Genomic DNA, 13,815 nt, shown 5'->3' on the forward strand with positions numbered 1-13,815 from the left:
TTATTGCCTCTACATATCAGTTTTCCCTATCAGTAGGATGGGGGTGGGGTGGGGGAGCTGGGTTGGACTAGAAAATTTCCAAGGTCCCTTCCAGCTTTTCTATTTTGGGTTCTGGAGGAGGAAAATATGATGTAGTTGGAATACTGATCACAGTATTCCACACAGAGTATGAGTTGGTAGGAGTTGATTAGGTATGGAAGAACATTTCATATTGTTTGAAACTAGTTTCAGGGTACTGGAGTAATAAGCTTGTTATGTTTAAGAAAAAAATTAGGAACAGGTCACTGTGAAACAGAGGTAGGTTTAGGGTAGGGAGGAATAGAATATATGGTGACTAAGGAGCAGAATGTAGAGGGCCTTGAATGTTAGCAAGTAGATTTGGGGCTTTAGAGAATGCTTTAGAATCTTTTGAATTAACAAACAGTATGAAAGCAAAAGACATACAAATATGTACAGACAAGATATATATATACACACACAGGATAATAGAATTAGGTTTAGGAAAGACTTCCTCTACATACAGGATGAGATTACAGTTGGGACTTAAAGAAGCTAGGAAACTGAGATGATGATGAGAATCTTGTGATCATGGGGGATATGTCACCAGAGAAAATGCTCAGAGCCAAGAGATGAAGTATTTCCTTTATGGAACAGCCAGTCTCTGAACTAAAGAATATGTGGGAGTGGGGTGAGAAGGCTAGAAAGGTGTGTGTTTCTTGGGGTGGAGGGTGAATAGAGGATTTTGTATTTGATTATCAAAGTGATAGGAAACCACTGTGTTTTTTGGAGGGTGGGACACAGAGACATAATCAGACTTGAATTTTAGTAAAATTACCTCAACAACTGAATACAGAGTGGAGTGGAGAGAGACTGAAGGCAAGCTGACCTATCAGCAGGCCATTGCAGTAGTCCAGACATGGGAGATGAGGGCAGAGTAGTGCCAGTGTCAGGAAAGAGATGGTTCAAAGGTAGAATTGGCAAGCCTTGGCTTGTGGTAGATTAGATAGAGATAATGAGGAGGAAAGGATGATCCTTAGGTTGGAAGCTTGGGAGCATTTGAGGGAAATTTGGAGAGAAGGTAAATTTAAGGGGAAAGAAAATGAGGTCCTTTTTGGACATTTTAGTTTTAATATTTCTTCTTCTGAACATTCCAGTTTGAGATGACTGAAAGGTTGTTGGAAATGCAGAGAAGTTATGTTAAGATTTTTAAAGTGGACTTCAGAGATTATTCTAATTAAGTAGTTTCATTTTACAGATGAAGAAAGGGGCACAGAAAGAATAAATGATTTTCCTAGATGGGGGGATGATCATAACTCATCATTCCACTTTGATTTAAAAGGGTATGAATTTTGCTTTCATTGGCTAGAAATAGAAGGGAATTGGGAGTTTATACCTTCAATTTACACTCACTTATTAATAAAAGAAGTAGAACTCTGTCCAGAGTTGGGAGAAAAGGAAGACAGCAGTTCCTTAAATGTACAGGTTGTCCCTGTGCAAGTCTTTGAGCAGTTTTAAATTTTAATAGTGTGATAGGCAAGCTACAGTCTAAACCTGTAGTCCAGAGCTAAGAATTCTTGGTTTTTACATTTTTAAACAAAGTTTTATTGTACTGAAAAATGTTAAAAACCATTCTTACCTCGAATCAGCTAGCTTGGGCAGGTTTTGACCTTGAGCAGTAGGTTGCTAATAGTTTAAAACTATAGTAATATACTTGAGGATATTTTGTATTATTGTAGAATAGTTTTGACTTTATTGAAAGGAGATAGGATCATTACAGGTGTTAAACAAATAACATATACCATGCTGAGTGTTTTCTTTAACTATGTTAATTACTCTATGTGCCTCTTAAAATTTATACTTGATCAAACAAAGATAGAGCTATGTTCTGCAAATGAAAGATTGACCTCTAGATTTGGTACTGAGTTTAGATTTCAGATTTTCTGTTTAAAATGTTACCTTCCCAACTGCTTGTATTAGTGGCTTTTTTATTTCTTTTAAGGAATCTATGCTAGAAACTTGCAGAGTAATTTTTAGTTTTAAGGGAGCAAGAAAGAAGTAGGCATTAGCCAGTAGGAGCCATTTTACCACTGAAATCAAATTTTAATGGTTCTAATTATTTTGTAGCTGATATTAAACAGGGATACCCGAAATTTACACATTTTTGTTGAATTGGGTTAGTACTGATGGAATGAAAATAAATGCATAGAAAAAAAGTGTGTTAAATGATTTGTACAAACTCAAGTGAAACCTTTGTGCAAGATGTTCTACAATTACACATCATATTTTACCACCTTTCTATTGTCTTCATGCTGTCTCTTTTACCCAAATGCTATTCCCCTCCCTTCAAGGCCCAACTCAAATGCTAGCTCTTCTTTGAAGGAAAGTTTAGTTAAATAGGAAGGGTAAGTTTTGGGACATTTATTTGAAATAATGGGACAGTATTCATGTGAGAGCCGATGAGAAACTTGAGGTATTTTTGTTTCCACATTCAATGGGGAGCTTAGATAGGATGATCTCTAAGGCCTCTCACAGTTGAAATTCTTTATAGATATTCACTTCCTTTGTGTAGAAGTGATCATTGAATCAATGAAAATTCATTGGATGTTTGAGTTTAAAGTATATACTTTCTTAAAGTAGGTGCTTTGGAGTATTGTGAAGAGAGATTAGAGAATGAGAGAGATGAAGGGAAGCCAGAAGTAGTGACAGGGATGATGAGGCAGTCAGAATTAGACTAATGGAATGGATGAGGTGTGGGAGGAGTGATTTCAAAACCCATAGTAAGTAAACATGTATTTAGTGCCTGCTCTGTATCCAGTACAGTGTTAAGCTCTGGAGTTAGAAAGAAAGGAAAAATGCCATTCCTGCTTTTAAGTAGCCCACAATCTAATGGGGATGGGGAGGCAACATGCAAATACAAGCAAGATAGAGGACAAATGGGTAATATTTAACAGAGGGGAAGACAATAGAATTAAAAAAGGGAAAGACTTTCTGTGGAAGAAAGAATTTTTGCTTGGATTTGGAGGAAGCCAAAAGGTAGAGATAAGGGGAGAGAGCATTCTAGGTGGGTCAGGGGAGGGTTTTGTGTGTGTGTGTGTGTGTGTGTGTGTGTGTGTGTGGTGGTATGATCAAAATAGATTTTGGAGGACTTTGAATTCCAAACAGAGGATTTTATATTTGATCCTGGAGGTGATAGGAAACCATTGGCTATTGAGTATGGGACTGTAAGATTCCTCTTTTAGGAACATAACTGACAGTGAGTGGTTAGTTTAAGAACATAACTGACAGAGGAGAAATTTTTGAAACAGGGCCCAAAGACCCATTAGTAAGGAATATGAAAGTTTTCCTTAGAGATTTTAGATTCTTAGTGATAAATTGGCAAATCTAGTTTAAATTGACAGAGGGAGAAAAATGGGTGATGGATGTGTTATCTAAAAATAACTTGATCTAATATTGAAACAAAAAAGAATTCAATCAATAGAATTAATTCAATTTATTTTCTTTTCATATTAATTAAAAATATATATACTAAATTATATCAGGTAGTCCTGGTGATTTTCTATGGTGATGGTATTCCCCTTTGGCTTTGAAATCCATTTTTGGTAAATCATCATTATTCAAATCAGCTTAATTATATCCTGTCTTTGGAGGCCTATTTCCTGGATCTTTTCTCTGCAAAGAACTCCCAAGATGTGACATTTTGTAGTCCTATCTTTTTTTTTTTCTTTATAGCTTTTTGACAGACTGAGAGATGAAAATCCACAATTTAGACAAAAAATCATAGCTATCAACAGTGAACTCACACAACCTAAACTGGCCCTTACTGAAGAAGACAAAAATATCATCTTGGATTCTACCAATATCATATTTCACTGTGCAGCTACTGTCAGATTTAATGAAAATTTAAGGTAAGTCTAGCTATTTATATGAATTTACATTTTCTTTTATAACTGTTTGCTAGGGCTAAAAGATAAATTTTGTTGAGTATAGGCTACTTTTTTAGTCAGAATGTGTTGAAATTGCATGAAATGTTTGGCCGGATGCAGTGTGTGGTTTTCAGGGTTCTGATATTTTCAAAACAATTTCCTTCTTTTTTTCCTTTTCTTTAAATATGATGAAAAACTGTTTTACTGAAAAAAACAGCTGTTGCTAAGATTATAGCTTCACTCTGTTTCAGAGGAGAAGTAAAATGAGGGAGGAGGAAGAGAAGCTATGGGGAAGTTGAAAAAATGTAGGATTGTAGCTTCTGTTCTCTTGAAATTGTTTTCATTTTCTCTCTTGAGTAGTCAGTTCCTTATTCTTTCTGATAGATCACTTTGTCCTCACACTGTCAGCTTTTCACTGTGTTCCCTTTCCCATTTACAGATTGTTAGACATTTTACCTTTGTACTCCATCATATATCCATGAAGACACCCATGATCAGTGGTTTAGGCCACGCATTTCTCACAATGACCTTTTAAAACATTGCTTTCTTGATTTTAATCAAGTTTCTTCAAGGAAAAGTAACACTTATGGCATGGGTTGGGGGGAATTAGATGTTTAAAGTACCCAATATTACTAGAAATATAATTAGTGTAGACTTTAAAAAAATTACTTTAAAGTGCCTTTTTAAGATGGGGGGGAACCCATCTTGTTAAAATGTTACTTCCAACTACGATGGCAAACTCCATTCTCTGGAGTTCCAAGTTCAATGCCCTTCCTACTACACCATGGTATATTTCTGCTCCAAGAATTTGCAGGACCTGATAAATTAGTTTCAGCCACATGTTATACCCTTTATTTTTAAAGACTTTCTTGTTGTTTTTTGTTTTTATAAAGTAGTTTCAACCATTTTGTAAGTAGGTCAGATCTTGTTGAAATGCATATTGTTACCACAAAGCTTCCACATAACAGAAGCAAGCTCTGGCCAATGGCCAGTCATAGTAGTGCCTTGATCTCTGGTCAGATTTTCTATTGTGAATTCAGTAGAAAACATCTGTTTGGTATAACACTATTGAAAGAAGAATTTTAAAGACACTGGCCTTTGTGATGAAGATTCATTCGTTGGGCTGATGAAGTAAACAAGTTTACTTTACTCCCAAATTTCTCACATATTTCTCACATTGGAAATACTTGACCCTCCAAAAGGCTCCTTTCTGTGCCTGGCTGATGCCTCCCAGAACAATCTCTATTCCTTTCCAAGATCCACTCTGACTTTTTTCTTTTCTTTTTGCTTATTATATTTATTTAAAATATTTGATTTGTTTTCAATTATATACAACAGTAGTTTCTATCATCTGTTGTTCTTTGAACAGTGCGCAAAAGAGGGGGTAAAGACACTGTTTTTCTCTCCTTGTTGTGGAAAGGGATGGACAATTTGATCATTTCAGAGAAATTCTTCCTTTCTTTGTGACATTCATCATGTGGATATCTGACCTTTACCTCAAGAGATGGCTGCCATTGTGCTCCACCTGAGAGCTGAGTAGCACATTGCCCTGAATTAGGAAACAAGTGTGAAATGATAATCAGAATTTAATTCAGTCAGTAAATCAATCAGCAAGCATTAATTAAGAGCCTGCTCTGTGTGTGCCAAATACAAATATAGTATTTCTAATCTCAGGGAGTTTACATTCTATTAGGAGAGATCAAATACCTATAGATTGTACATAGAATAAATACAAATGAATAAATACTAAATAGTTAGCTATAAAGTAATTTAGGAAGAAATGCTATATAGTTATAGATACAACATGATGTAATTTTGTAGTTTTAAGGAAAATAGACATTAGTGGCTTAGCTCATTTTCCCTATTTTAGTGATATGCCTTTAGGATTCTCCTTTCTTTTTGAATTTGTTATGTATACCCTTATATTGGGTCTCCCTTATTATGGACCTCCTTTGTATTTACTTTGTCTAGTTCATTTGTTTCTTTGATTTAGTGCCATTTCTAATTCCTCTGGTATCACATTGGGAAATAAATGTTAGAATCTAAATCTAATGACTCCCCTATCAAGGGAGAAAAGACTTGTATAAAGATTTTTTACAATCTTTTCAACTTTCCATCTGTTGTTTTCCTTCCAGTTTATTTCTAAACAATCATTTTGTTGCAAATATAAAGTGAAACAACTTTTAAAATAACCAGAACTAAAGATAGACTTAATTTTGTTAAAATTTCCTATCCTTGGGGTGGCTAGGTGGCCCAGTGGATAGAGCACTGGCCCTGGAGTCAGGAGTACCTGAGTTCAAATCCAGCCTCAGACTCTCAAATTACCTAGCTGTGTGGCCTTGGGCAAGCCACTTAACCCCGTTGCCTTGGAAAAAAAATTTCCTATCCTAGTCTTTTGAAAATCTTACAACATTTTAAATCAAACTCACTTTATTGAAGCTATTTATTTCCAAATCCTAGCCAGTGATGATCTTATATATTATTTTCCATAGTGCATATTAATTTTATATCTTACATAATTTACATATTTTATTTTTACATTTTACATATTACCATTTCACATATTACATTTACACCCACATTATTCCCAAATCTTTGCTATAAGAGTTGATCTTTGAATAGAAACCTTATATAATACATGCCTAGTTTTATTAGAAAACTTTTGCTTTCTAGCTTTTCATTTTTATTTTAATAGTAACAAAAACATTCATATGAAATGAAATTTATTTACATGGAATGGCAGGCTACAAATAATTTTCAGTTTGTTAAAAATGTATACTAAGTTCACAAAATAAAAAAGGACTATTTTCTTCTGTTCTTGTTTTTTTATGTTCTCCTATCTTTTGTTTTGTTATACTTGTTATCTATATAATGTTTTGATTCTCCATATAATTTCTTTTTCTATTTGCTTTATTTTTTGTAATTGTGAATTATACAGTAATATAACAATCCCTAAATATATTAGAACCTGTTCACTTCTTCCTCATTTATTGGGCATACAGGTTTTTTTCCACCTATCTAATTAGAAGCAAAATCTTGTAATTTCTTTCAGTATAATATCCTTTGCAGAGTCTTCCCATCTCTATACTCACATAGCCTGTACCTTAAATTATATTGTCATTACATCTTGCCTGGACTATTGTTATAGACTTCTAATTGGTCTCTCTGACTGAAAGTCTTTCCTTCTCCTTTAATCCAGTCTTCTCATAGCTTTCAAAGTGTAGGGCAGATATAATGCTGGACTTAAAAGTCACTGTGAAGGGAATTCAAATCCTGCTGTAGACCCATATCAGATGATCCTTTAATCTCTCTGTGCCTCTGTTTCCTCCTCTGTAAAATGAATGCATTCTAAGCTTCTAAGGTCACTTTTAAATATCTAATCTTCCTATTTTTCTAAAACATTTTAAATCTGATCACATCACTCCATCCCTACCTTAATAAATTGCAGTGGCTCCCCAGAATGGCCACAGTCACAGTGAAATCCTTTGTTCAGTATCAAAAGCTTTCTCCAGCATACAAGCCATCCAGGCTTTATCTCTTTTCCTCCTGAATGATCCCTTCCTCTCCCATCTCTGGGCCTCCTCACCTCTAATTTATACTACGACTTCACTTCAGCAGGGTCTATCTACTCCAGGAGGCTGCTAGTGGCAGCTGTATTTCTATATGTTGACTCCCCCATTAGAATGTAGCTTGTGGAGGAGGATCATTTCACTTTTTCTTTGAATCCATAGCTCTTAGCACAGTGCCTCATAGGTGGTAAATTCTTAATAAATGGTTGGTGATTGATTGAGGAAGATACCTACTGTGATTATTTTTATACACATTGACTAGGTATATTCTTCATTGATCAGAGTTTTGAAGTCATAGAATCATAGTTCTAACTGAAGCCAACTCTCATTTTATAGATGAATTATCTCTTGGAGACCCAGAAAGGTTAAGAAACTTGCCTAAATTCATATAGAGGCAGAGGCAGAACTGTCACTTAAATTCAAGGCTTTTTTTCCCCACTGCCCTTTTGCCTTCTCAGTGCTGGTGGCAAACATAAAGCATAGTGTAGAGATTATAGAAATAATCATTATTCTTTGATCCAGGAATTTTCTTGCTTAGAATATACCCTGAAAGTTTGTTTTTGTTTTGTTTTTTAATTTTTTAATTTTTATTTTTGAGTGGGTAGGGTGAAAAAGAGCTTTTTCTTCCAAGATGTTTATAGTTTTTATTTTTAATTGCAAAAAAAAATCCAAAGCAAAATCTAGAAGAAAATGAAATGTCCATTAGTAAGGGAATAATTAGAAGCTAGGGTAGCTCAAGAGACATTATACTAATTCTGGAGGGCAGAAGACCTAATTGTCTTGAGTTCACATCTAATCTCAGATACTTGTACTAGTTGTGTGACCCTGGGCAGTTCACTTCACCCTGTTTGCCTTAGTTTCCTCATCTATAAGATGAATCGAAGAAGGAAATGGCAAACCATTCTAGTGCCTTTGTCAAGAAAACCCTAAGTGGGGTCACAAAGAGTTGGACATGACTGAATACTCACAACCTAAAAGGGAATAAATATTCTCCTCTGGTCAAGATCATCAGGTTTGAAGCATATAAGGAATATTGAAAAACCTTTATGAAATAATGCAAAGGGAAAAATGGAGAACAGAGCTTATATTCTGATGAATATCAGGTAATATCCTGATGAAAACTTAAAAAATGAAATAGAAGTTATGAGATTTTGGGGGGATGAATTTATTTAATTGCAGATAATCAAAATCTAATTGATTATTCATTATATGTTTATATAATATGTTTTAGCATATCCATATGCATGCATATGTACATACACATAGTCATATATATATACATACATATTTACAGATGCACATATAGAAAAATTTTCCACACATTTCTGTTTTTAAAAATAGGATAAGATTCTTTGGATGTCAAATTAACTAATATAATCTTCCAATCATGACTTAGATAGTGACTGTGTGCTTTTCTTTCCAGAGATGCAGTTCAACTAAATGTGATTGCTACTCGACAGCTTATTCTCCTTGCACAGCAGATGAAGAATCTGGAAGTGTTCATGCATGTATCAACAGCTTATGCATACTGCAATAGAAAGCATATTGATGAAGTAGTCTATCCCCCTCCTGTTGACCCTAAGAAACTAATTGATTCTCTAGAGTATGTCTTTTTCATTAAACTTTATAATTATTCAAAGACTTAAAAAAACACCTATATGCTTTTCTTTCAAGTAATTTTAAAATTCCTTCCTCATCTAAGTGTTTTAGCCACATTTTTAAAAAAATCTGAGTATTTGTCTCAGTACCATACATCCCATCCTGATGCTACTGTTCTTTCCTTAATTGATTTGTTGTGTGGGAGTGGCAGCGTAATATTAAAAAACACTGGGTTTGGAGCCTGAAGATGTTGTTCTGAATCTCTGATTTCAACTTAAGACTTAGGTGACTTTGTCTTTTTTATTTTTTTATTTAAGGCAATGGGGTTAAAGTGATTTGTCCAAGGTCAGACAACTAGGTAATTATTGTCTGAGGTCAGTTTTGAAATCAGGTTCTCCTGACTCCAGGGCCAGTGCCCTATCCACTGTGCCACCTAGCTGTCCCCTTGACTTTGGGCAGGTCCCTTCATCTCCTTCAGGCCTTATGTGTTCATCTATAAAAAGTGTGATTTTGACACCACTATCCCTCTCAGCCTTTGATCCTATGGTTATATCTGGTAGTTTGCAAGTGAGAGGGGGAAGGAACACAGAAATAAATCCCTCCATATTTCACTCATAATAATACTGTTTCCTTGAAGTTAAAGGTGGAGGTAGTAACATGTAGGTGTGGCCTGTTCTTTTAGTAAATTATCAGTACTTGAATTCTTGTCTAGTAGTTGGCAGGAGAATATTTCTTGTTAGTTAATTCTGATTTGGTTAGAGCATTCTTGATCCTTAAATTGTAGTGCTTATTAATTGCTTGATACCTTTGAGTATGTAGACCCTGTTTTCTTTGACCCATCATACTTGAGTTGGGAGTGTTAGTTTCTTCTTAAAAATTGACTATTCCAAACCTTTGTTTTATATGACCCACTACAACTCATCATAGCATATAACCCACCTTTTACTTCATGGAAAACGTTAAGGTCATCTCTAGTTCATGATATACTGTTATAGCTTCAAAAAACTCCAAATGAATTCACTTACTAATTTTATGTTCTTGGCAAAAAGCTCCTTACATTCAAATAGAAACATCCCTATGGGCCTGTTGACTTGAGAAATCATAGTTAATATTATCTTTGTTGTATGGTATTTTTTTAAATTTTATTTCCCAGTTGTGTTTTTAATTGGTTTCCTAATCTGACATCTCTAAACTAGATGGACTTCCAAGTTCCTCTGGTTCAAGATCTGTGATTTTACACATAGAATAGAATAAATGAAGATTCCTCATTCTTCAAAGGATTCTTTTAGCAATATATTTAAAATATTCCTTTTCGCACATAATTTTTTGAGGCACTTAACGTTTGTGTTATCCCAGTTTTCTTGGTATTTCAACCTCATGCTTGCTACCAAATAGAAAAAGGCTTCTTGGATAAACAAAACTTTGGAAAAACTGAGATATATTTTCAGGTAAAAGAATATTCTTTGACCTCCTACCATGTGCTAGGCTCATAGAATCATGTCTATTGATATGCATTACAATTACAACAAACAGACATATTTTTTTAATGGTAGAAGTTACTAATTTCATTTTGTCTTGCTGACCTTATAACAAAAGATGTGTAATTATTTGTAGTTAATTTCTTATTTATATAATTCCTTGTTTTAGAAGTTTATTATGTTCTTAGTATTTGCAGGTCAGTCTATTGACAGCATTGAAATCTTCTCTGACCTACCTTAAAGGTTGACTTTTGCATTCAAACATAGTTTATGTACATATATACTACATATACATAGACATAAAACATTAATATCTTTACTAGATTTTTGTAAATTTTTGTATGTTATTTTGGGGGGGATCAGAAGGAAAATACAAAAAGCCAAAATTGTTTTTCACTAAAGTAAGGAAAGCCAGTTGAATAAAATCATTGAATATTTGTTCATGTTTACTATGAGGAACTGTTAAAAATTTTTTAGAGTAAAACATTTGGAAACTAAATCTTTTCTTTTGTGATTTCTTTGATTATTAGGTGGATGGATGATGGACTGGTAAATGATATCACTCCCAAACTTATAGGAGACAGACCCAATACTTACATATATACAAAAGCATTGGCTGAATATGTTGTGCAACAAGAAGGGGCACAACTAAATGTGGCAATTGTAAGGCCATCAATTGTGGGTGCCAGCTGGAAAGAGCCGTTCCCAGTAAGTCCTATCTAGAACATAGAATGCTGATTTTTCTACACATATTGTGAAAAGAAAATGAGGTATAGACTAAAATTTGACAAAACTTTGAAATGTGTACTTACTATTAAGTAATAACAAGTTAGTAAATTGATAATTTATGAACATGGTGTCTTATAAATTGACTATTAAATTAATTTTAGGAAATACCTATATTTCTGTTTTGATACTAGATAATATTCAGTAATTAAAGTGTTATCTCTTTCACTGAAAATTAAGATAGAGGGGTATTGCATTCCATTCAGATAAGACTTGGTCAAGTCAACTTTCCCTGGATGATATAATATGAAATTCTAAAAGAGTAAATTTTAAATTTATATGAATTAATTATATGAATTTTATAAAGTAAGTGTGTGTGTGTGTGTGTGTGTGTGTGTGTGTGTGTGTCGCCATCATCAATTTTAAAAAAAGAAAAAATGGTGAAGGTCATAGCATTTAGGGGTCTTAACCTTCCACCCATAGCCTGGACAGTCCCCTGAAGTCCTAATCTTTCTTTTCTTCTTTGGTCACAACATAAGAAGACAAGAACAGTTATTAAGATTAATATGTAGGGGCAGCTAGGTGGCGCAGTGGATAGAGCACTGGGCCTCTAGTCAGGAGTACCTGAGTTCAAATACAGCCTCAGACACTTAATAATTACCTAGCTATGTGGCCTTGGGCAAGCCACTTAACCCCATTTGCCTTGCAAAAATCCTTAAAAAAAAAAGATTAATATGTAAACAAATTTTAGGCTTGAACATAATTTACGTTTAATTAATTGTTGTTCAACAGAGAATACACTTGAAAATGACTTGAACCAAAATAATCCTGGAAATTACTTGAGTAAAGGAAGAAAGTTGGTTTTTTTCTTAATGATTTTATTCTTCTTATATATATTTCCCCCATCAATTAATTTTTCATAGTAAAATTTATCTTCTACCCTTCTTTTCTGCGGACTACAATCATGAATTGATAGAAAAGCAGTAGGGTTTTTATGAGGTAAATTGTGTTTGATCCAAAGTTCTCCAAAGGAGAAACTTCCAGTGTTCTTAATACAATCCTTGTCAAAAGCTAGCTTTATGAGTAATAAAATCTGTTTGCCTAAAAGTATTTGTTGGGATGCAGATTTCAAGAAAAAAGTCTGCAGTTTTAATTGCTAAAATTATTATATTTTATTTGATAACAGGGTTGGATCGATAACTTTAATGGACCAAGTGGTCTCTTTATTGCTGTGAGTAAACCTCCAAATTCAATTAGTGCTATGTGTTTTTTTTCCCCCCTTTCTTGGATAATTTGAATTTAAATATCTTAAGCATCATGTTTGTCTTTATTTCTTCAAAGGCAGGGAAGGGAATTCTTAGAACAATGCGAGCTTCCAACAATGCCCTTGCAGATCTTGTTCCTGTAGACGTAGTAGTCAACACGAGTCTGGCTGCTGCCTGGTATTCTGGAGTCAATAGGTATATGAGGTGACAATGTGGGCTTATTAAGTTATGATTAGAAATTGTAGAGTGGGGGGATGATTTACTAATGTCATATTCATCTATAAAATCAGAACATAGATTAAGATTTTTGTTCCTGAAAGATTGCCACATTTTTTTGAATTTCTGTGATTGTACATAAAATTTGGGGGATGGGGAGGCAGAAGTTGGGTGTTTAAAATGTTTTGAAATTCACCCCAGAATAACCACGTATTTTTATTTCCTGCATTGGTGCTAGAGATGTTTAATTTTGGTGAACCTTTCTGACATCTATTCTGTACCTCTCCCAGTGATCTTTAAGTAGGCAGTATAGCCTACTGAGCAGAGAGTAGTCCTGGAAAAGCCAACAGTTGCTAGGTTCAACACCTGCCTCTGAGGCATGCTGTCTGAGTGGTCTTGAGCAAATCACTAAATCCCTCAACTTCTAGGAAACTGTCTGACTCTAAATGCTGACCTACTTTGGTAGTTCCCTTCCTTAAGAATTTCCTATATCAAGTAAAGTATCTTTATAGCTATTCCTAGCCATACTTTTCTAATAAAGGGGCAAAGCATTAGTTGATTATTTGCATATATTATTCTATGCAAAGTAGGCTCCAGTTGCCCCAAATTGGACCTCTGAAAATTTGTCAAGAACAAACACAGAGAATAGATATTAAGCTACTCTTCCTGGTTTTCCTTAACTTTTAGACTCATATTTGGCTTTTGGCATGTTTAATCCTGATACGAAAGGAAAAATTGTACAAAGGAAAAAATGCATATGCTATGAACAGAATTGTTCTAACAAATCTTATTTCATTAATACATGATAATCAAACCTGGCAGCTAGTTAGAAAATCCTGCTGTAATATCATTCAAATAATTTATCCATTTATAACATTTTTTGACATCATCACTCTGGAATTGTGTTTTGCCCAAGTTCTAGTTTCATTAAATTCAGTTAATTAACATTAGATAGGTTTTATCTATAATTTCTATTGAGAAATTTTTGGGGATGTTGAAATACATGAGTAATTAAAAGTACTTCAGCTAATAAATGTAA

General features: G+C 34.1%; 1 protein-coding gene across 2 annotated transcripts in view; it reads left to right on the plus strand.

Annotated features, from left to right (window-relative positions):
• Positions 1 to 13,815, plus strand: part of FAR1 (fatty acyl-CoA reductase 1) — a 117,690-nt gene that overhangs the window by 74,211 nt on the left and 29,664 nt on the right. For both annotated transcript variants that reach the window (XM_074230352.1, XM_074230351.1), the window contains exons 3-7: positions 3,730 to 3,905; positions 8,916 to 9,095; positions 11,100 to 11,277; positions 12,482 to 12,526; positions 12,637 to 12,755. In XM_074230352.1, the coding sequence (XP_074086453.1) occupies positions 3,730 to 3,905; positions 8,916 to 9,095; positions 11,100 to 11,277; positions 12,482 to 12,526; positions 12,637 to 12,755 (698 nt within the window). The remainder of the gene's footprint in view (positions 1 to 3,729; positions 3,906 to 8,915; positions 9,096 to 11,099; positions 11,278 to 12,481; positions 12,527 to 12,636; positions 12,756 to 13,815) is intronic.

The sequence above is a fragment of the Macrotis lagotis genome, chromosome 3 (genome assembly GCF_037893015.1).
Source record: "Macrotis lagotis isolate mMagLag1 chromosome 3, bilby.v1.9.chrom.fasta, whole genome shotgun sequence".
Classification (NCBI taxonomy): Eukaryota; Metazoa; Chordata; class Mammalia; order Peramelemorphia; family Peramelidae; genus Macrotis; species Macrotis lagotis.